This window comes from Callorhinus ursinus, unplaced genomic scaffold (assembly GCF_003265705.2).
Source record: "Callorhinus ursinus isolate GAN/ISIS: 27379988/994484 unplaced genomic scaffold, GSC_fseal_2.0 scaffold61, whole genome shotgun sequence".
NCBI lineage: Eukaryota > Metazoa > Chordata > Mammalia > Carnivora > Otariidae > Callorhinus > Callorhinus ursinus.
This window is the reverse complement of record NW_027397123.1, coordinates 875257-899971: the sequence shown is the minus strand read 5'-3', so window position 1 is coordinate 899971 and position 24715 is coordinate 875257. Positions and strand designations below refer to the sequence as shown.

The following is a 24715-nucleotide window of genomic DNA, read 5'->3' as shown; positions in this document are numbered from 1 at the left end:
CTTTCTTTCTTTCTTTCTTTCTTTCTTTCTTTTTCTTCTCTTTCTTTTTCTTTCTTCTTTCTTTTCTTTTCTTCCTTTCTTCCTTTCTTCCTTCCTTCCTTCCTTTCTTCCTTTCTTTCTTCAGAGGGGAGGGGTTCAGTTCTTCTTGACTGCTGCTTTCCTCACGGCTACCAGCACATTGCTCAGCTCCTCTCTCTTTCTCTTGGCATGGGTGTGTGTCTCCACCCTTTTCTTGATGAACTTAAGACAGGCTTGTCCTTGGAGACCTTGCGCAGCTCCATGGCACGTCACTCATATAGGGTGAAGCTGCACACCTCTCAGATCACGTCCTGCACGAACATGGTGTGCTTCACGGTGTGCCCATGGCGGTGGCCACGCCTCGGCTTGCTCATGTTCTTAGTCATCTTGTGTCCGTTGTTGAGGTCCCTGCCATAGGGTAGCACGGATATGTGGCTACTCCTCCTCAGTGGCTCCTGCGGTGGAACGCTGGTTACTGTCAGGATTCTTTGTCCTTAGTTTTCAGAAGTTTGACTATGGTGTGCCTGGATATGGTTTTCTTTGCTTTATCCTATTTGGGATTTACTCAGCTTCTTGAATCTGTAGACTTAGGTAGTTTACCAAAATGCAATAGTTCAGCCATTATTTCTTCAAATATTTTTTTCAGACTGAAATTTCTTTCTGTTTTTCTCCTGGAACTTCAATGATGTGATAATTAGATCTTTTGTTATTGTCCCAAAAGTCCCCGAAGCTCCTTTTATCTCAATAGGTACTTTTAATTTAGAAAAAAAATTTACTTCTCTTTTGTGTAGACTTCAATCTATTTACTTTTTGTTATTCAGAGTGGATAATTTATTTTATTTTATTTTTTAAGATTTTTATTTATTTGAGAGACAGAAAGAGCACAAAGTGGGGGAGGGGTAGAGGGAGAGAGAATCTCAAGCAGACTCCTCACTGAGCAGGGAACCCTAGGCAGGGCTGGACCTCACAACCCTGAGATCATGACCTGAGACAAAATCAAGAATTGGACACTTAACCGACTGAGTCACCCAGATGCCCCGAGACTCTATATTTTTTAATTTGTTTCAAAAGGGTTCATGAGTGCTCCTTGAAGCATTTTTACAAGTTACTTTAAAATTCTTGTCAGACAGTTCCAATATCTGTGTCATCTTGGTGTTGGCATCCACTTATTGGCTTTTCCCATTCTATTTAAGATTTTCCTGATTCTTGAAATATTGAGTATAATGAATTATTTTCTCTTGTATCCTGGACGTTTAGGGTATTATGAGACTATAATTCCATTTTAAGAGTTTGACTGCAATAATCAGAGCTCTGTTTACACATCCTTGCACAGTGGCTGAATCACAGTTTTTGGAGTTTTGGATAATTTGTTATATAGTTATTGTAATGAGAGAGAGAAGAGAGAGACAGAGACAGAGAGATCCATTTGTATACAAAAGGGGAGATTGTATATGTATGAATATATGTGTGCATATATAATTATTTTATGCTCTGGACCCCAGAGGCATGGGAGCAATAGAATAAAATGGCTTTAGGGCTCTTGATGGAGCGGGGATTGATAGTGATAGAGCCCCAACCATAGTTTGGGGGAACGGAGAGCTGGGCTGAACGTCTGAGATGGCTCATCCACATGGCTGGCAGTTGACACCTGATGGAGGTGGTAGTATGTGGTCACAAGGTGGTCATCCTTCCCACACGGCAGCTAGCCTTCCCCTTGAGTGAGAGTCTCAAGAGAACCAACCAAGCTGGCCTTTTCTGATTTAAGCTCAGAGGTCATGCAGCACCTATGGTTACACATGAGCTACTAAGGCCAGCCCAGATTCAAGGGAAGGGGATAGAATCACTTCAAAGGCTTTGAAGACATGTTTTAAAACTACTACAGTCCTCCTTCTGGCTACAAAGTATTTACATTCTTTCCACATGCAAAATTCACTCTTCCTACAACCTCAGAACTCTCATCTATTTTGCATCAGGCTCATAGTCAAGGTCCACAGCCTCACCAACTAGGTCAAAGCCAGGTGTTGGGACGCCTGGGTGGCTCAGTCGTTAAGCATCTGCCTTCGGCTCAGGTCATGATCCCAGGGTCCTGGGGTGGAGTCCCACGTTGGGGGTCCCTGCTAGGCGGGAAGCTTGCTTCTCCCTCCCCCACTCCTCCTGCTTGTATTCCTGCTCTCACTATCTCTCTCTGTCAAATAAACAAATAAAATCTCAAAAAAACAAAACAAAAAACAAAGCCAGGTGTTGAGGAGGTCCCATTATTGCCAGAACACTAGAACTCTGGAGCACTTCCAGAGTGAGGGAAGCAGTTGCAACTATTTTGGAAAACAATAGATGAATATTTAGGACTGCACTGCCCGTTATGGTAGCCATCAGCCACATACATCAATTAAATTTAAATTAAAGAAGAATGAGGGGCACCTGGATGGCTAAATCCATTGGGCATTGGACTGTTGATTTCGGCTTGGAATATGATGGCTCTGGGATAGAGTCCTGCCTTGGGCTCCACCCTCAGGTCGGCTTGAGATTCTTTCTCCCTCTCCGTCTGCCCCTCCCCCTGCTCACATGCGCGCTCTTTCTCAAATAAATAAATATATAAAATCTTTAATTAATTAATTAATTAATTAAAGAAAAATAACCAAAAAAAAAAAAAACCCTGAAAATTCAGTTCCTCCATTGCACTAGCTAAATTTTAAGCACTCAGTAGCTCCATGTGGCTAGTGGTTACTGTATTGGACAGCACAGACATAGAACACTTCCAACCTTGCCGAAAGTTCTATCGAACAGTGCTAACTAGACAATACAAGTTCAGGTATACTCTGTGCCCCAGAAATCCTACTCTGAATATATGTCTTAATCTGGAGCCTCCCAAAAGCATGACCTGAGCCAAGGGGACAGGTGGTTTATTTGGGAGGTATCCCCAGGAAACACAGGTGAGCAGGGAAATTGGGACCGGAGGAGAAAAGAAGTAAAAATGGTGCAGAGTCCAGACTACAGGGAGGCAAGCGAGGCACCAGGGCATTTGCCTGAACCTGAGTGTGAGCGCCTTCCTTAAAATTTACCCCCCAGTCACCTTGCTTCCCCACCCTAGTCCCAGCTCTGAAAGGGCAACTGCTGTGAGCAACTAACTAGGGCTCATGCCTACAAGGCGGGGACCCTCTAAGGACTTGAGGAGTCATGCAGAACACACCTTAGAATCAACCCACAGAGGAAAAGAGAAGCAAAAGTATTTATTCACTGGTTCCCAACCCTCTCTGGGGGAAGATTGCCCCTGGGGGATTAATCCTGACACTTCCAGTGTGTTCTGCAGGCAGACGGGAGAAAGACCTCAGATGGAGACGAAAGAAACAGGCATATGAGATGGGAGGCTGTCAGGGTGTTCACGAATTGCCCACCAGATCTACAAGTGAGTGAAAAAATGAGCTGAGGGGATATGGTGGCGGGGCACCAGCTGGGGTGCTATGGTGTATCCTAGAAAACTTCCCACAGAGGGGATATGTATGAGCCTTATGGTGATGGGGAGCTAAAGACAACCTAAGTGTCCATCACTGGGGGAGTAGATAAGTAAAAGTGCTGCATGGAATACAATGCAGCAGTTACAGAAAACTAGGTGTTCTCCACTATATGGAGAGATCTCCATAATATACATTTTAAAAAAAAAAAAGGAAGAGATAGAACAAAATTTATAGCACAGTCCCATTTATGCAGATTGGAAATACATATACACACAAAATCACAAATGATAAAGATACATCTTTGCAGCTATATATCAAGTGCATTAACGGGGGTATATCTGCAGGTGGGTGGGGTGGGAGTGGGGATTGGGTATGGCGGCGACCTTAGAGAGTCTTTCATGGGCCAATTGTCATTCTATGTTATGATCTGAAGAGTATGATTAATAACTCTCTGCACCTAAGGGCCAAGAAAAAAAATAAAGGAATGAAAAATATAAAGTGCCTGTACATCAATTCCTACATGCTACACAATTATTATTACCTTGAGGGGTGATGATAACAAAGCAACCAGACTCCGTCTGCCTTCTGGAAGCCCTCCTCACTGCCTTCTCCCCAGGCAGCCCCTCCAGTCCCCAGTAAGTTCTCTTGCCCCCAGCGAATGAGGAGGTCCCTACCCTTTCATGCTACCTAGAGGGAGAGACAGAACTGGCTGACTGTGACTCCCAAAGGTTCTCATCTTCTCTGGCTGTATATACAGAATAGGGGGTAAGCGCATGAGACTCCATTCAAACCCCAGCTCTGCCATTAACCAGCCGTGGGACCTTCGGCAAGTCATTTTTCCTTCCTGCGCCTCAGTTTTCTCGCCGGTAAAATGGGGACAAGCATAAAAGTAACAACTCACAGGAATGTTCAGAGCATAAAATGAGTTCCCAGAACAAGCTTAAACCGATAGGGGAAGCTCCCTCTCTCGCATCCAAGAAGCCTCACTGCACACACTCTGCCCTAGTCCCTGCCCTGCTGCAACCGCTTCCTATCCCTCTACCTGCCTTGGCCTCAATCAGTGGATTCCCAAAATTCCAGGAACTCCTGAACTAGGTCAGGGACGCCTTAGGCTTTGTCCTGGGATCGAATTTCAGTTTCTTTCCTTCTTGGCAGAGCTCTGGCTCATCTGGCTCCACCCACACCTGTGAGCTCACCTGACTCGGCACCTGGCCCCACCCACTCACGCCTTTCAAGTCATCGTGAAAATCACACTTTCCATTTGCCTTTTCACTTTACACACATCAGCCAGGATTGCTCATTTAGCCTGGCTAAAAAGCGGAGCCATGCAGCCAGGAAAGCAGTTGCGATTTGATCATGGCCACAGTATGGGTCCTGGTGCTGGTGACTGCAGAGCTGTGCTTGGCCAGAGCTGGCCCTGTCCCCACGTTCGAGCCCACCACAACCTGGAAGGGCTGTGACATTGGCAGGTTCAAATCTCTGTCACCAAGGGAGCTGGAGGCCTTCAAGAAAGCCAAGGATGCCTTGGTAAGTCCCCATTGTTGTGGATTAACCTCTACTCTTGCTTTGGCCCAGCTGCTGCCTGGCTATAGCGGGCTAACCTCCCATCCTCCTGCGATGGGCTAGCCTCTAGCTTTTCAGCTATGGCTAACCTCTGTCCTTTCTGCTATGGATTAAACTCAAGCCCTCCTGCGAGGTCAGCCTTGCAGCTAAGGGCTAGCCTCCGGCCCTCCTACTGTAGGCTAATCTCTGCTCTTACTCTCTAGGAAAATTCACTAAAAAACTGGAGTTGCGGCTCCCGCCTCTTCCCTAGAAACAGGGACCTGAGCCAGCTGCAGGTGAGTGGGAAGTGAGGCCACCCTTACCCTCACCTGGCCCCTCTCCCTCACTCCCGAAGTGGCCCCCACCTCCTTGGTCTCACCTGTCCTCCCCTCTGTCTGGTCTCTCCTCACCTGTCCTGGGCCCCTGTCCTTCCTCAACTGCTCCCCTGACCCCATCCCTCCCTTAGGTCCCTTTCGATCACCTCTCTGCCTGTCCCCACGTCCCTATCTCTTTCACCTGTCCCTGTCACTCTTACCTAATTCCTTCTCATTTCTCCCTTTTTCTCTCTCCCGGGTCTGTCTCCCACCCAAGCCCCTTGCCCTGGCCAGTTTGTCACCGTCTACTCTCAAGGCTGATTCCTTCCTCCCCCATCATCTGTCCTCCTCACACTGAGCCTCCCTTGTGTCCCCCATCACCTTTCTTCCACTGCTCTTTCCCAGAGTCCGTGCCTCCTTCCTTCACCCTGATCACCTGTGCATCCAACTGCCCCCCTCCACCTGCTTCCCTAACCTGTCTCTGTTCGCCCATCCCCTTCTCATCTCTCCACACTTCTGTGACCCACGAGCCACATTTCACTTGTCCCACTTCACTCTTTCACCTGTATCTTCCCTTAGGTTTCCACCTCACCTGTATCCTTCATCTGCATCCTTCCTCACGCGTTCCCTTCTCCTGCCTCCCTCCCACCTGACCCATCACCTGTCCCCATCCTGTGTCGCCTATCACCTGCCTTCCAGGGAGGGAGGGAACTGCGCTCCCGACCTGTCCCCACTTAACTGGGCCTGCTTGCCTATGCTTCCTTACCTTTCCACGTCGCCTGTTCTTTCTCACCTCTCCTCAGGTGTGGGAGCGCCCTGTAGCCTTGGAGGCTGAGCTGGCCTTGACCCTGAAGGTCCTGGAGACCATGGCTGACAGGTCCCAGGGGGGCATCCTGGACCAGCCCCTTCACATGCTGCGCCACATCCGCTCCGAGCTCCAGGCCTGTGTGAGTGCTCGGGGCACCCGGGCCCCGTCTGTGGGTTCTGGGCTTAGGGGACCTCACCCCTCCGTCCCAGGCCCTGCCTCACACACCACCCTCCTCTGCCCACAGGTCAAGGCTCAGCCCACAGCAGGCCCCCAGCCCCGAGGCCGACTCCACCACTGGCTGCACCGGCTCCACGAGGCCTCAAAGAAGGTGAGTGACTTGAGACGGGAATGGATGCCCGGGCCCTGGGTAAGGGAGGAGGCGGATGCCTGGGCAATGGCAAGCATGTGTCCCTTTCATAGGAGTCTCAAGGCTGCCTCGAGGCCTCTGTCCTGTTCAACCTCTTCCGCCTCCTCAAAAAGGACCTGGAATGTGTCGCCAGTGGAGACCTGTGTGTCTGAGGACCTGGACCCACCCCCAGCCCATCTGGGACCCCAGACCTTATTTATGCACGAAGCCCCAGCCCTGCCTTAAGTTATTTCCTCTCGCCCCTTATTTATGAAGCTTTAGCGCTGACCTAGACCCAAAAGCAATGCTTGTTTTTCTACTTTTATACAATATGCACAAATAAACAGGAAGGAATTGGAACCTTCTGTGATAAGTGAATCCTTGGGTACGTGTATGATTGTGAGTCTGTGACTGAGGGTGGATGTCTAAAGGTGTAGGTAAAATGTGTAATTGGTTGTGTATAGTTGTGTGCCCCTGATTTCTGCGACTGTGTGCATGTATGGATTTAAGCGAGCATCTGCCTGAGCCTGGGTCTGACCGAGGATGCATAACGGCAAGTTCATGCCCATGTGTGGGCCGTTCTGTGTGCATGTACACACATGTTTATATGTCTCTCTGTCTATCCCTGTCCTTGTGAACTGGATATCTCTCTGTTCCATGGGTACCTAGGACAGATAGAGGTCTAATCAAGATGCTTTATCCTGTAATGAGTATCAGAAACCCAACACAAATGGGGAAAATAAAAATGAGTTTATTATCACACATAACAAAAAGTCAGCTGGCAGGGCTGTTTTAGGACTGGTTAATTCATTATTCGGTAATGTCTTTGGGAACCAAATTCTGTCCATCTCTGTTGGCTGAGTCTTACTCTGGCTACCTCATGGCCTCAAGATCGCAGCCACAGCTCCAGCTGTCACAACCAACCACCTCAAACTTAATGGAGTAAAATGACAACAATTTTATCCTGCTCACAGATTCTGTGGGTCATGACTTTGGACAAGGCTCAATGTGGATAGCTTGCCTCTGCTCCACAGTGTCTGGGCCCTAACTCTCCTTCTATATAGGTTTGGTTTTGTTTTGTTTTTTTAGATTTATTTATTTATTTTGAGAGAGAGAGGGCATGAATGGGGGGGAGGGGCAGAGGGAGGGGAGAAACACTCCCTGCTGAGTGGGGAGCCCAACTTGGGGCTCGCTCCCATGACCCCCAATATCAGAACCCGAGCTGAATTCAGGAGTCAGACTGAACCACCCAAGCACCCCTTCTTCCACAGTTTTTATTTGTTTTTTTTTTCTTTTTTCCTTTTGCACCATTAGTATTACCCCCGAGGGGGTGCACCGTTCCTGGAAGTACTACAATACCAGGTCGATGCCTGGAGTGGATGGAGCAAGCTCCTATTCCATCTCCCTGCTCTAAAAATCCATTTATCTTCCACAGTTTTTAAAAGCAAGGAAAACTGGGGTGCCTGGGTGGTGCAGTCAGTTAAGCCACTGACTCTTGACTTTGGCTCAGGTTGCAGTCTCTGGGTCGTGGGATCCAGCCCTGCTTCAGGCTCCTTACTCCCTTCGGAGTCTGCTTGGGATTTTCTCTCTCCCTTTCCCTCTGCCCCTCCCCCTGCTTGCCTGCACTTGATTGAGAGAGAAAGAAAGAGAAATCACAGGTGGGGGGTAGGAGCAGAAGGAGAAGGAGAAGCAGACTCCCTGCTGAGCAGAGAGTCCAACGTGAGGCTCGATCCCAGGACCTTGAGATCATGACCTGAGCAGGAGGCAGACGTTTAACCGACCGAGCCACCCAGGCGCCCCAATAAATAAAATATTTTTTAAAAATAAATAAAATAAAAGCAAAGAAAACCTTCCAGAAAAACTCCCTATTGGATGTGCATGCTTGTCTCATTGGCTAGAATTTAGTCACCTGCCTAAGCCTAAAGCAATCAGTGGCAAGGAAGATATAAGTTGCCAAGCCCATGGCATGAACTTCTTTCCCTTTTGCCTGACACTTGCTTCTTGGGATTCCCTTGCAGTTTGATAGCCATCTAAATGAAGGGCTTCTTAAATTAATTAACTTATGTAAGGAATTTAAAACAGTTTTTGGCACAGGTTAAGCCCCACATATGTGTTTGTTGCTGTTACTCTTATTAGTTTAGAGGTTTTTTTTTCTTCCCTGATGCAAAGAAAACTCTTGCATGTGTTCCCTTCCTTCCTGCTTAGTTCACTAGTATGAGGATGTGAGCTCTGGAGCTGTGGTGGTCATTTTGTGACCAAGAGGCAATGAACCTAGAGTATGAAGCTATTCTTCTAAGGAAGGTAGAACTAAAGAGTAAGAAATTGCGTCCTTGGTGATATCAATGAGCCGTTGCACCAAACCCCCAAACCTCCTAACTCCAGACTTCTTATTAAATGAGATAACCAAATGTCTTAAGTCATGTTAATTGGGTTTTCTGTCTTTTGCAGCCAGATATAGCCTCACAAATCCATCTCTGTACACCCAGCATAGAACCTAGAGAAGGTAGTCAATTAATATTTGATAATATGGGGTGCCTGGCTGGTTCAGTTGGTAGAGCATGCATGCAACTCTTGATCTCAGGGTCGTGAGTTCAAGCCCCATGTTGGACGTAGAGCTTACATTATCAAACATATATTTGCTAGTAAACATTTGAATCATATAGGAGATATGTGAATTCTGGCATATGACCCTCTTCAATAGGCGTGCTGGAATTAGAGTTTCAAATCCCTTCTTGGAGATGCCAAGGCCTAACAAAAATTCTTGAACTGGATACATTTTGGTTTGGCCTGTTCAGCATCCATTTCTCCTGGTAAAGCTCCTCAATTTTCCTTTGGGGAATAACTCTGTTTTCCTACTTCTTCATTTGGTGAACGTATGACTCAGGTTGGCTCAGTCAGATCACTCCATCTCCAGAGCACAGAAGCAAGCCCTCCCTTGTCCCCACTCATGACAGCCTCTGCATCCGCTGTTCCCTGTGCTTGGGACATGTCCTACTACTCTCCTGCCACCGTGAAGTCTTCACCTGGCCATTTCCCATTCATCCCTTATATCTCGGCTAATACCACCTTCTCCTTCAAAAATCCTTCTGCATGGGTGCCCTGGGGTTCCTATTGCTTTTATATGCCTAAAAGTTTTCCCATCCTACTTTTCTGGTGACTGTTTAGGGTCAATCATATGAAATTGCCCATGTTCTGCCATTTCTAACCTACAAAACTGGCGATTTCATATGGTTCAACCGAATATTATTTTAGTAACCTCCCCTCCCCCAGACCACACAACCCACACCCCCACCTGGCCAATCAAAGCATTACATTGCCTTGGCTCCTACAGTCAGAGCAGGAATGTCATGTGACTCCAGTCAGGCCAATCAGAGCCCTTCCCTGATTTTTTTCTCATTGAGGACTGGAGGAGATTTTGCCATTTTACCTTTGGGGTTATGGTGCTAGAAGCATCAAATATGTGTCTGTAAATAAATGGCCATTTTCCCCACCACATGTTGTTGAAGAGGATGAATCTGAGCTGGGAGAAACAGAGAAATGAGTGACTAAAGTGTCTGGGTGGCATTGAGTCTGGGTTCCGGTCTCGAAGGCCAAATTCCTTGTAGCTTTACCCTTAATTGTCTGCATCCCAGATATATGAGCCAACAGTGCCCACTTTTGATGCTTAATCCAGGGAAGCTGAGTTCCTGTCACTTGCTACCTAAAGACTCTAAACTAATAAGTGTCCCTTATTAGTTCAGAGGGAACCTTGGGGCAGGGGCAGGCAGCTCTGCTGGGCTCCCAGTCTCCTGAACTTACAGCAACAGGGCTGCGATTGCCCTCAGCCTCCAGGAGGGCAGAAACTGAGTCCGAGACTGGGTCTTCAGTGTCCAGCACAGGCCAGGCACAGAAGAGATACTCAAACATTCCACTTAGATGATCCTAGGCCCTCTCTCACCTAGTGTACCTGTTCCTTGGGTTTAGAGCTCTCAATTTTGTAAAGCAAGCATAGCATTGGCATTGATAAATACTTCTCTACCAAATGAAGGGGTTACAAGTGAAGGAAGGCGGGTGGAGTGTTATCCAAAGTGCTGAACTGGGGACCATGTTGGCCCCAAACATGTCAATGGGTGGATGCCAAATTCTGAGATGGCAGTTCCTGATTCTGTTTTGAAGGCACAAACACACCAACCCAAAGCTGGGGTCTTCCTTGGAAATCAGACTGTATACCACCTCTACAGACAATCCTCCACTGGCTTCTCATAGCTCAGAGAATACAACCTTGATCCTTGACCCCAGCCCACAAGGCTCTGCAGAATCTATTCCCTGCTTGCCTCTCCCACCCCCTCCCCTCCCACTCTCCCACTTGCTCCGGTCCAGACATACTACCTCCAAAACACCAAGCACACGCTTTCCTCAGGGCCTTTGCATGTGCTATTCACTTTGCCTGGAATGCTTTTCCCTGGCTCTTCCTACAAGGGATTTCTTCAGCTCTAGTATCACACTCCTTGAGCCCCCAACCTAAAGTAGGCCTCCCAGTCAGTCCCTATTCCATCCCCTTCTCATTCTTTCCATGGCACTTATTTACTCCCAGATACATTATTTACATGCTTGTTTACTCTCACCCCCCCCTCCCCCGTCTAGAATATGAGCTCCATGGGGCAAGGGTTTCTTGTTTTGTTTTAGTTAAACTATTTTGTTCACTGTCGTATCCTCTGAACAGGGCCAGGTACACAGTACAACCTCAATAAAGCTCTATTGGGTGAATCAGAGACAATATAGTCAGACGGTTGGGTGTGCGGGATTCGGAGGCAGTAAACTTTCCAATCGTGGCTCTGCCATTTCCTGGCTGCGTGACCTTGGGCAAACTCCTTAACCTCCCTAAACTTCAGATTCTTCCTCTAGAAAAGTGGCTGCATACACTACACAGATCTGTTGCAGAGGATAAATGCAATCACGCTTACTGAGTAACCATTTTGCTGGGCTCCGGGTTGCATACTCTCTCCTTGCATCAGGGAGGGTTCGTGAGCACAGTGCCTGGCATGTGGGAAGCCCTCAGTATCCAGGAGTCGTGATGATGGAGATGGATGTGTGGCTGAGCCACTGGGTGAGGGAGCCTCATGGCCTGTGAATCTCTGGTGCTTCTGTCCTTGCTGCCTCCCACCCTGTCTGCCCAGATCCATCCCCCTCCCTCCTGCTCTGTTTCTATTTCTGTCTTTCTCTCCTCCTCCCCAGGCCTCAGGGGGCCCCTGGCTGGCAAGAAGCCTTCCTCCTCCTTCTCCAGGATCAGGAAGCAGTTTTCACTGCAGGCCTCCCCCTCCCCAAGGGCTGGAGCATCCCACCTGACCAACTTTGCTTCCCCAGCCACAGCCCTCAGCCTCACCCGAGAAACTCCTCTCCCCCACACCATCCTCTGTGCTCCCAGCAGGCTCCTTCTGCACCTAGGATCTCTCAGACTCCAGACAGTGACCAATGAGCATTTTCCCTCAATCCCTCCCCAAGGCTGACTTTGGATACCCATGCTCAGCTAACTAAGGTCTTTGGGGCCGTTCCCTAGCCTCTAGACAGATACCAGAAGCAATACAGTGTAGCAGTGAAGAATAGAGGTCAACCTGCCAGCTCCCCTATTTCTTCCCTTGGGGCCCTTGGGCAAGTGACTTTCACTTCTCCCTGGTTCAGATTCCTGACTGTAAAATGGGACCAAACATACCTACTTCAGTCAGCTGTCCAACCTCAGAGAGAGGAGTTGTGCTTAGCACAATGCCCGTGTGTGGAATGGACATCCAACAGCTGTTCAGCAGAATTCTGTGGCTAAGAATACAGACTCAGAAGTCAGGCTGCCTGCCTTTTTAAATCCTGATTTTGTTTTCTGTGCTGGTTCTGTGACCTTGGGCAAGTTACTTAACTTTCCTGAGCCTCCATTTCCTCATCTGCGAAATGGGATAACATCACTGACATCTAGGGTTGTTTAGAGGATTAAATAAGTGCTTGGCACATAGTAAGCACTCACTGTTAGCTAGTATTATTTTATTTTTATTATTCCCCACCTCTAAGTCTCTCAGGGGACGGGAAACTATCTCGAGCCTCCCTGGTCCCAACTAGCCATCTCTCCTTCAGTCTCACTTGAGTCCTTATGCTGTGATCCATGTCACACACACACACCCCCCAAGACACACAGACACACACAGAGGTCAGCAGAACGGCCTCAGACACAGAAAAAAGTTTAATTCTGCTGCGGCGGAGGGTCCCGGCTCCGGCAGGGAGGGGGATTTGGTTTTGGATTTTGTTCATGTGGGTATTTATTTGGGAAAAGAGAAAGGAGTAGGGGAGAGTCTGGTCCTTCCAGTGGGACCTGCCCGGGAGAATGTGTAGTGGGAAGAGGTAATCGGGAGAGACAGGAAGACTGGACAAGATATGGGAGGGCAGAGGGAGAAGAGACGACGGACGGAGAAAGGAGACACAAATAGGGAAGGACAGACACCTAAGACAAAGACGACAGAGGGCGGGACAGAGACAAAGGGAACAGAGAAAGGGGGACCCCAAGCCAGACCCGGCGGGACCAGGGAGGTGAATGGGGTGGGGGTGGGGGCTTTGGAGGCCGCCGCGGGACAGAATAGGATCTAGTCCAGCCAGATACAAGAAATGGGCCCCTCGCCCCTGCCCCGGGTCCCGGGCGGGGGGAGGGGGCTCGTGTCTCAGTGCTGCAGTGTCGGGGGGGCCCTGCCCCTCCCCGCGCTTCGCTGTGTAAGGCACCGGCTCCAGCGAGGTCCGCGAGCGCGCGGGGGGAGGGGCAGGAGGGGGGCGAGGAGTCCGTGGAGGAGGGGGGCCCGGCTGCCCGCCCCCTAACTCCCGCGGGCCCGGGGGCGTGGCCAAGAGCCGCAGACGAGGCAATCCCGCCCCCTCCGGGGAGGACAAGGGCGAGTCTCCGCCTCTAGTCCGACGACTAGGCGCCGCGCTTACTACCGCGAGTCCTGCCCCAGCGTCCGGGCGGCTGGGCGTTTGTCCGCGGCACCCAGGCGTCCCGGCGCCCGCCTGCCGCTCACACGGTACTCTCCAGCATCCACTCGGTGCTGGTAAAGGCCAGGCGTGCCCTGGCGGAGCCCAGCCCCAGGTCTCCGTCCTCCCCGGCCGCGCCCCCTCCGGCCCCGTCCAGGTGCGGCGTGGACCGGTGGCGCTTTGTCCGCCGGGCGCGGCGCGGGTAACTGTGGCTCTGGAAGAGCGTCCCGTAGTCCCCGTCGAACGAATAGCGCTGCTGCGGCCTCGGCCGGACCGGGGCCCCCCCAGGAACCAGAGCTAGCGTGGGAGGCGCCGAAGCTGGCGGCCCCAGGGCCCCGGAACGGCTCCTCCGAGGGCCCGCCGCGGCCCGAGACTCCTCCCCCGAGGTTTCCTCAGACGGCAGCAGGCACAGCGAGGTGGCCGAGCCGCCCAGGGAGCGTCCAAGGACGGTCTCCGGCTCCGCGGAAGCCGTCTCGGCCGCGGGGCCCTTGGCCTCCACCGCCACGGCTGCAGCAGCGGGGGGCGCCACCTCGCGCAGCGCCTCGTAACGGTCTTGCGCCGGCGGGGGCGGGGCCTGCGGTGCGCCTGCGCCGTTGGTCTGCGAGCACACGTGGCTGACCCGCGGCGGCGACCTGGAGGTACCCTTGACGCGGCGACCGTCCCCGTCGCCATAGACCTTGTAGCGGATCATGAGCAGAACGATGAAAACGAGGACCGAAGCGACGATGACGCCCCCGATGGCGATGATCATGGTGCCACCCAAGAAATGGGCCCTCAGTGGGCGGCAGGGCGCGGGATCCCCAGCGGTGGTAAACTGCACGCAGCCCACCACTCGCGTGGCCGGCAGTGCCGTGGCCCCGTCGTCGTAGACAGCCAGCACGCACAGGTCGTAGGCGCGACCTGCTGCCAGATCGTTCACCAGGAAGGTCTGGCTGGTGGATGGGATCATCCTGCAGGAGGGGAGGGCATCAGCGCTGGGTTAGCTCCCCTATGAACTGCATCGCTTTGTTTGCGTGTCCCACCCGTGGTGACCAATGGGGACTAAACCATGTGTCCCTAACGGTATTTCATCCTCTATGGGACAGGAGCAGCCATTCAAGCGACAAATTCCCATCCTGTCAGGACCCCTGCTACAGGCCATGCCCCTCTTCTGCATGCCCTGCCCTCAGACCCACTCCTTGTGGTGTCTTGTCACCTATTAGATAATATCTGCCATTCCTGTTCCCTCATCTACATGCCCTGGCCCCTGCAAGGGAGGAGTGCTATAGCTTTTAAGTCCTGCCCTCAAGGAACACACCTCCTGGCAGTGTTTCACTTTTATTGGGACGACTGCCATTCAAGGTCTACATATTTCCACCCTTGAAGGGGCCTCGACACAACAGGCCACCTTTCGTTTCCTGTAGGTCCGTCCTCACTCACTGGGCCCTGGCGGAGCCCAGCCCCAGGTCTCCGTCCTCCCCGGCCGCGCCCCCTCCGGCCCCGTCCAGGTGCGGCGTGGACCGGTGGACGCTGAGGTCAACTCACACACCCTGTATTACTTCTACCAGGACAATGGATGCTCTTCTAGTTCCTCTTTTCTATATATTCCCATCCTTTCTGGGGAAACTATGATACAGGCCACGCCCCTCATCTGCATGTCCCACCTTTGGGTAAATACATCAAGCTGTGTCTATCTTCTGGGACAATTACCAAACCCCTCAACTACATATTTCCACCCACTAAGGGGCTGTGGCTATAGGCCACTCCCCTTTTGATTGGCCTGTGGCTTCCAAGCCACACTCCCAAGACCTACTAGGGATGGTTTCCCTACTGTGCCTAGAACCATGTCCATTCTTTGCATGTCCTGCAATCAATCACTCTGTGTGCATGCTCTGCCCCATACGACCAGAGGGCATGAAATCATGCCCCCCCCCAGGTAAATGTCATCCCTAATTGGGTAAAATGTAGCCAAGCAAGCATGCCCCTTTCTTGCTACAGGCCCCTGCCCTCCAATGACGGACAGTGTAAAGAAGTGATTACGCTGACAAAGTCTCAGAGCCTGTGTTTGAGTCTCTCTGCCACTTGCTAGTTCTGTGACCTTAGGCAAGTTTCTTAACCTCTCTGTGCCTCGTTTCCCCATAAGAACTCCTTCATCCTAGAGAGTGTGACGTGTGAATGAGTTAACACACCTAAAGCCTGGCACTGAATAATTTCATCATGATTAGCTTGCATCCCACCCAGGGTTGGCCAGTAACGCTTGCTGTGGCTCACACTTTACTGCCAATTGCACCCTTCCCCATCTGTAAGACCATTCCCACTAGGCCCTGACCCTCTTCGGGTTGGGTACATCCCTTCTGTGCTGTTGGCTAAGCCAGGACTGCCACATCCACAGGAATTCGCATTCCCAGCACTCAACCTCACAAGCCCTCCTCACCTACACAACTCTTAGTGGGTCACCAGAGACAAGGACTGCCGCCTCATTGGCCTGGGACCACGCAGCAGGAGCTCCATCTCCTGAGAGAGGCCACGCCCCCATCTCCACAGGCCTCTTCTCTCTCAGAAACTTCACATTCCCTCCAACCAGGCCACCTTTCATCCTGAAGCCCACCTCAGCCCCCTTACCACCAAGAGCCACCCTTCAACCAGATTATTTCAGGTAAGGGCCCCACCCCCTCAGAAAGGCCTACCCACATCTCCAGCTGACCCCCTGCCTGCCATTTCACACACTGCCCCCCCACCCCATCCAACCTCGGGCCCCTTAGCTGTTAAGTCTTCCTCTTCCCCTCCCCTCCCCTCCCCAAGAGGCTTGGATTCTTCCTACTCCTTTCCCCAAAGTAACCAGTTGCTAGGGGCTCCCCACTTTTCAAGGACAGAGGCTGGCTCCTTAAGAAAGCTTCAGCCCATGTGTCTCTAATTGGCTGCAAGACCTAAGCAGGCAGCAGAGCAGGCTTCTGGTTGGATGTCACCTCCGCCCGTGGCAGCAGCGAGGAGGTTAACCCCTACAGCACCGTAGCACAGGCATCTGCAATGGGGGACAGAGGACTGGAACTGTGGCCTTCGGGGGAAAGGAAGAGACCAGGGGTTTGTCGCCCTGCTGGGACAGAGGGCCGCCAACATCCACATACATGCAGGGTCTGAGGAGCCCCCCCACCCCACCACACAGTGGCCAAGGGTCAGACCAAGGATGAGAGAGAGAAACGGAGAAGGTGGAGAGTCACAGAGACCGAGAGTCGTTTACAGAAATGCATTATCCTTCTCCCCTAATCCCTGCCTGGCAAACAGTAGGTGCTCAATGTGTGTTCAATGTCAGAAGGGGAAGATTAGGAGTTAGAAGGGTGAGGCCTGGAATCCTGGCTCTGCCACTTTTCTCTGTGACCTTGAGCAGGTGATTTCCTCCCACTGAGTGTCAGCTTCCCTGTCTATAAAATGGGGGGGGTCACCACTGCTTCATGGCAGAGTTGGGAAGATCGAACGAGGTAGCGCAGGGCCTAGCACAGAGCAGGGGCTCAGTGCCTAATAAGGGCGGGAGGGAGAGAGGGTGCAGACAGACAGAGGCAAAAGCAAGAGAATAACAGAGATTATGGGAGAAAGTAACCTTTTAATGTCTGTCTACACAGCACAGATCTGTCCACACCAGGGCAAGGGCATCTAACCCAGTGGATGGTGGAAATAACTTATGGGTGCCTATAAAATGGGAGGGGGTATCATCTGCTTCGCAACAAAGCCGCCTATAAAATGGGAGGGGGTATCATCTGTTTCACAATCAAATAATCATTTATATATTTTTCTCATACTTTTCCTTTTCTGTTCTGTGATGTACCCAATGGGTTGATACAGTAACACTGGTATATAATCTGTAAATGTAAATGTAACTATACATATGTAAGTATGTGAATATATTTCATGTTCTGAAATGTTTAACTGACAAGGTGCACAACCAGACACCTTTGGCCAGCAGTGATGTAGACCGTGAACCCCAGAGAGCAGGGATCATGCTGGGCACAGTTCACGTCTGGCTTGTATGGGATCTCAACGAAGATTTCCTAACTGCAGGAAAACCAGAAAGAGATAGAAGTAGAGAGAGAAGGAGACAGGGCAAATGAGAGCCCAAGACAATTGGGCACGGCCATCTAGAGAACCCCAGCTGAGCAAAAAGGCCAAGGGAGTGGGGCAGATGAGGGGGAGGGCCCCCGGAGTCGGTGGCGGGGGCGGGGTTCCTGGGACTGCAGCACCCACCTGTAGACAAGGGAGTCATCCGCGGAGCTGTTGTACTGGACCTGGTACATGCGGATGCCGGGCACAGGTCTCTGGGCGGGCCAGCGGATGAGCACCGAGTTCGAGGTGAGCTCGGCCGCCACGAGCCGGCGCTCAGCGGCCGATTCGTTGGCACCAGGGCGGCCGGGCGTGGCGATGTCAGAGGAGCCGGGCTCCGTGAGAGGCGGCGGGGCGGCTGGCGGGGGCGCCATCAGAGGCAGGGGCACCACGCACACCTCCACGGGCGCCGTGGCTTCCCCGGCGGCGTTGGAGGCGATGCAGGTGAAGGTGCCGCTGTCCCGTAAGGTGGTGATGGTCACATCCAGTGTCCCATCCCCCCGCACCCGGGTCCGGCTCGAGTTCCCCAGCAACCGCCCGTCGGGTGCCACCCAGTGCACCACGGGCTCGGGGTCCCCCACGGCGCGGCACCGCAGGCTGACCGCCTGGCCCTCCACCACCAGGGCCCGGCCCCCCGCCTGGCGCGTGATCAGCGGGGGCTCACACAGGAACTCCTCCTCGGGGATGGACCAGAAGTAGCGGTCGGTGAGGTGCTCGGGGGTGGCGCACGTCTCCAGGTCGTCCTCCCGCGTCAGCCGCCTCAGCCAGAGCAGCTCGCAGTTACAGTGCAGGGGGTTGCCGCCGAAGCTGACCGTGAGCGGCGTGGGCGGCTTCGGCCCCGAGCCCTGGGACCTCAGGAAGAGCCCATCAGGGGGCAGTTTGTGCAGGCGGTTGGAGGTCATGTCCAGGCGAACCAGTTTGTGCAGCTGCACGAAGGTCCCTTCGGCGATGTGGTCGATGAGGTTGTGGTCCAGCGTGAGGGTGTTCAGGTTCACCATCTGGCCCACAGCCTCCCACGGCAGGGCCTCGAGGTTGTTGTAGGACAGATCCAGGTCCTCCACGGTGGCCAGGAAGGCATCGAAGGCGGCGGACTCCACCCGGCGGATCTGGTTGTTGCCGAGGATCAGGTGGCGGAGGTTGCCCAAGCCGCGGAGCTGGTCGCCACGCACCTCGGCCAGGCGGTTGCTGTCGAGGTGTAGGGCGCGGAGGGCGCGGAGGTCGGCGAAGGCGCCGGCGGCCACCTGGCCGATGGTGTTACGGGACAGGGTGAGGTGCACCAGGCTGGTCATGTTGGCGAAGTCTCTGCGGCGGACGGCCGCGATGAAGTTGTCAGTGAGCCGCAGCTCCACCACGCGCCGGTCGATGGCCGGCGGCACGAAGAGCAGGCCGGTCTTGGCGCACAGCATGGTCAGCGTGGGCGCCACGTTCTGGCAGATGCAGCGGCCGGGGCAGGGCTGACCACGAGACGCCCCGGCCCAGAGCAGCAGCAGAAAGGGCAGGGCAGCAGGCGGCGGCGAGAGGAGCGCCGAGGAGAAGGGGCCGGGAGCCATGGTGCAGGGCGAAGGCGGGAGGAGTGGGGCGTGAGACCTGCAAGGGAAGGAGACGGGTCACGCAGGCGCAGGGCTTGACCACCAGCCTGGCCACGCACCGTGTCCTGCTGGGAGTCTGACCCGGGGCGAACAGTGGCAGGACTGATCATCAGCGGGCATGCATTTCATTGTTAACAGACCATCTTTCCACGCTGGCTGGTAAACCACACTGCCCCACCCCTGAGTGTCCCGATCCCAACTCGGACCCTCCTCTAGGAGGCCCAGGCCTCTCATGACCTCCCAACCAGAGGGGTGACACCTGGCCCAGCCTGGGCCTTCCAGTACCCACTAAATATTTTGAACAATCACGGCTGACTAGGGTTTAAGGTCATGTATTTCAAAGCCATAGTCCCTGGGTTCAAATTCCAGCTGACACTTACTAGCTGTGTGACCTCGGGCAAGTGTCTGAACCTCTCTGAATCTCGGTTTCCTCATCTGTAAAATGGAGATAAAAACAGGCCTTACCTCTGTGAGGATTAAATAGGTTAATGAGCTTAATGTACTTAGAACCGTGCCTGGCACATAAAATAATATTCAATACCTGTTGGTGATTATTATCATCATGATCATCGAGTGCCCAATATGTACCCATCAAGTGCCCAATAATTGTGTGCACTATTATTAAGAGTAAGTGCTCTGAAATCAAACTGACTCAGGTTCAAGTCCTGGCTCCCCCACTTGCTACCTCTGTGACCCCAAACTAATGATTTCCCCTAACCTAGGCCATAATTTCCTGATTTGTAAAATGGGATGATAATCATACCATCTTCAGTGGGTTGTTGCAAGGGTTCCGTAAGCTCATTCAGGGGGGCCACTGAGCACAGGGCCTGCCTCACAGTAAATATTCAATAAATGTTAAGGGTAACCCCCCCTACACACACACACACACACACACACACACACACACACACACACACACACACAGACCCTTGGAAGTGGCAGAGGGAATCTGAAGGTAGGAGGGGCTGAGAAAAACACATGTCTTCCTGCTCAGCCTTGGGAAGTCCTTCTCTGAACCTGGTTTCATCCTGGGCCCTGGTGAGCTCCCAAGCAGCGGGCAGGCTTTCATGCTCACATCAGTGGGCACATACAAGGCCCCACACGTACCCACACTCACACGCACCCTTCACACACTCACGCTATGCCTCTGCTCCAGGCAAAACCTTCCGGCGGGGATTCCCCTGCGGCGCCTGCAGCCCACGACATGTCAGCTCCCATCACAACACGGGGTGGGTGGGGGGTGAAGAGGAAAGGATGGGAAGGGGGCGTCCCTGAAACTGTTTTCACCCCACCCCGCACCCAGTCCCTGCTGGCCCACCTCCTAGGAATCTGCAGTTTGGGGCTGCGGCCTGCTGTGGCCCTAGATCCTTCAGCCTGTGGGGAGGGGGACCAAGGGAGTCAGAGAGAAAGAGGTGAAGAGACAGGGAGACAAGTGGGGGGAGCAGGGGGGGGCAGACTGGCAGAAACACAGAGAGTCAGAGAGAGAGAAAGAGACAAAGTGGCAAAAAGAGAGGGGCGCCTGAGGGGCAGGGCATGTGACTCTTGATCTCAGCGTGGTGAGTTCAAGCCCCACGTTGTGCCAAGAGCTTACATAGATAAATAAATAAGTAAATAAGTAAGTAAATACATAAAAGGAAAGGAAACGAGAAAGAATCTGAAAGCAAGGTACAGAGGCAAGGAGCCAGCCTGATGCCAAGAGAGACTGAAGAACAAACAGAGGAGGAGACACAGAGAAGGGCACTGAGATCAAGAGATGAAGAGGGGAAGAGTGAGCAAAAGAGGCAGGAGGGGATCCGAAGACACTACAGAGAGAGACCCAGACAGAGGCAGAAAGAGATAGAGATGGAGAGCCAGTGCCTGGGGCTGGAGAGAGGAAAAGTGGCAGAGTGAGGGCATCCCACCGTGTCTCTGAGCGCCCCCCAACGAACTGGTCTTGCGCTCCGCCTGGGAAACTGCTCTGTCTCTGATGGAAAACCCTGGCCTGAGAGGCGGAGCTCCTAAGTTTGGAGGCCCAGCTGTGCACCTGCTTGGCTGTGGGGTCTCTAAGGCTCAGAACCCCAGTCTCTGAAGCACAAGTACACGGTTTTGCCTCCCACAGCTTCGGGGGGGGGGGGACTCAAGTTGAAGGAATAATAACAGCAATGGAAATAGCTGTCATTTATTGAGAGGCAGTGCAGCATTGCAAGGAAGAACCCAGACCTGATTGCTGGGGCTCGTACCCCAGCTCCCGGCTGCGCGACTTTAATCAGGTGACTTCCTCTCTTTGTGCCTCAGTGTGCTCATCTGCAAAACGGGGATAATGATAGCACCTACCTCATGGGGTTGTTTTAAGTATTCAGAGGTAATACAGTGTAATGGGTTTAGAATAGTTCCTGACAGAGTAAACCCTGTATAAATATTAGCAGCCATCATCATCATTATGATTATTATGATTATTATTAATATATCATTTTCTCTGGCTCTCTCTCAGCCACCAGCAGGTCAGGTGACCAGGAGATCTTCCCACATGCATGCATGCATGCGCACACACACACACACACACACACACACACACACACACACAACGGTAAACCATGTCCATGCCACTCTCCAAATGCAGGGGGTCGCTTCATGTTGTGAAACTCTCTGTGCCCTTTTCCCATATCATCAGGAGACTTCCCTGTCCCAACCACCTCACCCATCCAGAGAGGGGATGCCTCCAGGCCTGAAACCCCCCACCTACCATCCAAGCCCTGGCTCTACCACAGGCCCTGACCCAAACCTGATGCTCCTGACCTTGTTCCTCCCCCAGCCACGCCCCTTGGACACGGCCATACCCTGCCCTGAAATCCATACCAGGCAGGGCGTCAGGCCTCCAGCTGGCTCAGAACAGGCCCAGTCACTCCACATCTCTCTCCCCAGCCTGAAGGACCCCACTCACCTCTCTGCAGGGAGTCAGGGCCTGGGCAGGTACCTGCAAAGGAACAAAATGACCTTATTAGCATCCTTCGGGCTCCTCTCTGAAGACCTGCCTCAGAGATCATCTGGGCCAAGGAAGTCCCTGATGTGATCACTCTCTCCGTCCTCCTGCTGCAGGCTCTGTATAGTCTCAGACAGACCCAGCGAGTCGTTTCTGGAATCCAGGGAGTCTGGGCCTCAGGACTGTTACCCCTCCGAACCCAGGAGTCCAGGACTTTAACCCTTTGTCCTCTGTGGGCTCTCCAGGACAGAGACCCCAGGCCCCTCCTCCCTCAAGACGCTGGTGTCTTCAATCCCAGACTCTTCCTTCTTCAAACTCCAGAGTCCAGGTCTCGGTTTCTTCCTTTCTCAAGACCCAGGAATCTGGCCTCCCAGCTGCCTTCTCTTTCAGATCCAGGATTCCAGGCTCCCAGCCTCTTCCAGAGTTCACATCCCAGTCCCCCAACTTTGAAGAGCTGAGTGGTACCAAGGGTAGGAAAGAACCAGAGGTCCCCATCCTCGCCATTACACCACTGTCACACCAACACGTGTGGACACGCCAAAACCCACATGGACCCACAATCCAAGTCTCTACATCTGGATTTCCAGGAACACACCAGTATGATGTGTGTCCCCACCCTCCATGGGCTCTTGGCCTGGCATGAGGACACATTTGTGTCCTTGGACCCCCCGGATGGACCCCAGCATACCACAGGTCACACCACACAGGCCCCAATCTCACTGGGCCAAGAGTGAGGTCAGCCTCGTGCCAGGGAGACAGACACGTGCGTGCATATTGCCCTGCACGTACATTTGAATGGATACAATCCCAATCCCCAGAGACCAACATTGACACATAAATGGACTCACAACACAGGCACACACCCTCAAGGTGGATACACCTGCACACAACCACACATGTACAACACTGACTTTCCTTTGCACATTCATACATACTCATGGACACACACAACAGAGAAACCCATGTGCCCCATTGCAGACAACCAGATACTCCTATACATGCTCCTATAACAGATACACACTTGCACGCTAGCCAACACACAGGGGCACACACATATATACTCACTTGCACAAACAGGTGAAACACAGGTGCGTGCTCTTAAATGCCCAAACACACTCCTACACACTCATACAACTTCACATATCCCCCAAGATGCATGGTCACAAAACTGATACATCGCCACACCACCAGATGCACAAATGCACATACTAGCAGATAGACACCTCACACACATACACAGAACTACAAGCAGACACAGATACACAAAACTGAGACACACTCAAACAAGCACACAGGCACAAAAAGATCCACCTTGCACCCACATTCTGAGATGTTCACTCATTACAGACACAGGCTCACACAAGAGCCCTGTGAGGGATTTTACACACTTCCAAAATGCACACAAAATACTGAACCACAGTAGCATAGTCAACAGGCACAGATTCACACACACAGTCATGAGCACACATCCCTCCTAGCCCTGAGGGACCCCCACCCCACCTACTTCCCAGGCCAAAGAAATCCTAACATCCTTCCCTCCCAGCACTTCTCCCCCACCCGCAACCAAGGCACCAGCCAGGGCCTGAGGTCAGAGTTCAGCAGGTAGAGTCTCAAAGGGTTGGGGGGGCTGAGTCCTGGAGCCCGGCTACAAGGCAATCCTCCCACTAGCAGCCCAAAAGTCCCCCGGCCTGGCCATCTGTATGCCGGCAACTCCGGGCCCCATCTGCGGAGATCTGGCGGGTTGGGGGATTGGGGTGGAGTGGTTGGGGAAGGACCGGGTCTGTGCCCCTCCCCTCGGGCCCATCTGTCCATCCCTCGGCCTCTCATCCCTCCATCTGTCCACCTACCGGCCGCCCATCCCCCCCCCTCCCAGGCACCGGGAAGGGGAAGACATGGCCGTCTCCCCCAAGGACCGCTGAGGACCCCCCCAGTTGACACGGACCGAGGGAGCGGCAAACTCCCCTCCCCCAAACCCACACAGGCCTGGACCCACAAGGAACAAGCCCCAGCCCCCGGCTGGGAACCTGACGTGGACGCACAGACACACACCCTCGGAGACACACAACCCGCAGACACACACACACACACACACACACACAACACAAATGGACACCCGAACGGGCACACCCGGCTACACAAACCCTAGGATGGACATCCAACCTGGACACAAACACCCAACGCAGCCAGCCCCGCGCACACCAGCTGGGGGGAGGAGGGGGACCCACACCTGGGCACACAACCCACGCACACACACCTGCACACAGCCCCTCCGATGGGCGCGCGACAGCCCCCCAGACACACAGCCGGAGGGACAAGCCACTCGGGGGGACACACGCGCGCGGCCGGACACAGCACCTCGGCTCGACACCCAGCACACACCCGGATGGCCACACAAGCAGGGCGCCGCACACGCCGGCGCCGGGCACACACAGGGCCGCGCGAGCGCACGCCGGGCCCGCCGCAGCGCCGCGGACACACACTCACACGCTCGCACGCTCGCACCCGCGCTCCCACCGGCGCCCCCGCCCGCCGCCTCCCGGGCCGCTGCGGGCCGTGCTCACCCAGCCCGGGGGGGCCCCGGGCCCGGCCCCGCCGCCGCCGCCTCGCTCCGCGCCATGGTGGGGGGGAGGGCCGGGGGAGG

General features: G+C 53.2%; 2 protein-coding genes and 1 pseudogene across 5 annotated transcripts; 1 reads left to right on the top strand and 2 right to left on the bottom strand.

The window, feature by feature from the left end:
- The first annotated feature begins 4826 nt into the window (after positions 1 to 4826).
- On the top strand, positions 4827 to 6653 carry IFNL1 (interferon lambda 1). Its single transcript, XM_025854681.1, has 5 exons — positions 4827 to 4997; positions 5237 to 5308; positions 6130 to 6273; positions 6379 to 6462; positions 6555 to 6653. Exons 1-5 carry the CDS (start codon positions 4827 to 4829, stop codon positions 6651 to 6653), a joined length of 570 nt encoding a protein of 189 aa, XP_025710466.1.
- Positions 6654 to 7805: 1152 nt separating this feature from the next.
- LOC112810837 (U2 spliceosomal RNA) lies at positions 7806 to 7929 on the bottom strand (annotated as a pseudogene).
- Positions 7930 to 12667: 4738 nt separating this feature from the next.
- LRFN1 (leucine rich repeat and fibronectin type III domain containing 1) lies at positions 12668 to 24715 on the bottom strand. 4 transcript variants are annotated; one of them, XM_073885172.1, is made up of 5 exons: positions 24636 to 24715; positions 22036 to 22068; positions 19496 to 19550; positions 17671 to 19113; positions 12668 to 14405 (listed from the first exon to the last, which is right to left on the bottom strand). In XM_073885172.1, exons 4-5 carry the CDS (start codon positions 19074 to 19076, stop codon positions 13499 to 13501), a joined length of 2313 nt encoding a protein of 770 aa, XP_073741273.1. In that variant the 5' UTR covers positions 19077 to 19113; positions 19496 to 19550; positions 22036 to 22068; positions 24636 to 24715; the 3' UTR covers positions 12668 to 13498. The 4 variants fall into 4 exon arrangements, with proteins under 4 accessions (XP_073741273.1, XP_073741275.1, XP_025710410.1 ...); XM_073885174.1 differs by lacking the exon at positions 19496 to 19550; XM_025854625.2 differs by lacking the exon at positions 24636 to 24715 and having other exon boundaries at positions 21951 to 23976.

Bases quoted from the DNA above. Each gene is read 5' to 3' on its own strand.
- IFNL1 (XM_025854681.1), top strand. From the start codon at position 4,827: ATGGCCACAGTATGGGTCCTGGTGCTGGTGACTGCAGAGCTGTGCTTG. The intron at 4,998-5,236 runs GTAAGTCCCCAT...CTTACTCTCTAG, and splicing joins AGAAAGCCAAGGATGCCTTG to GAAAATTCACTAAAAAACTG. The intron at 5,309-6,129 runs GTGAGTGGGAAG...ACCTCTCCTCAG, and splicing joins GGGACCTGAGCCAGCTGCAG to GTGTGGGAGCGCCCTGTAGC.
- LRFN1 (XM_073885172.1), bottom strand. From the start codon at position 19,076: ATGGCTCCCGGCCCCTTCTCCTCGGCGCTCCTCTCGCCGCCGCCTGCT. The intron at 14,406-17,670 runs GTGGGTGCTGCA...CCCCTCCTGCAG, and splicing joins GATGACTCCCTTGTCTACAG to GATGATCCCATCCACCAGCC.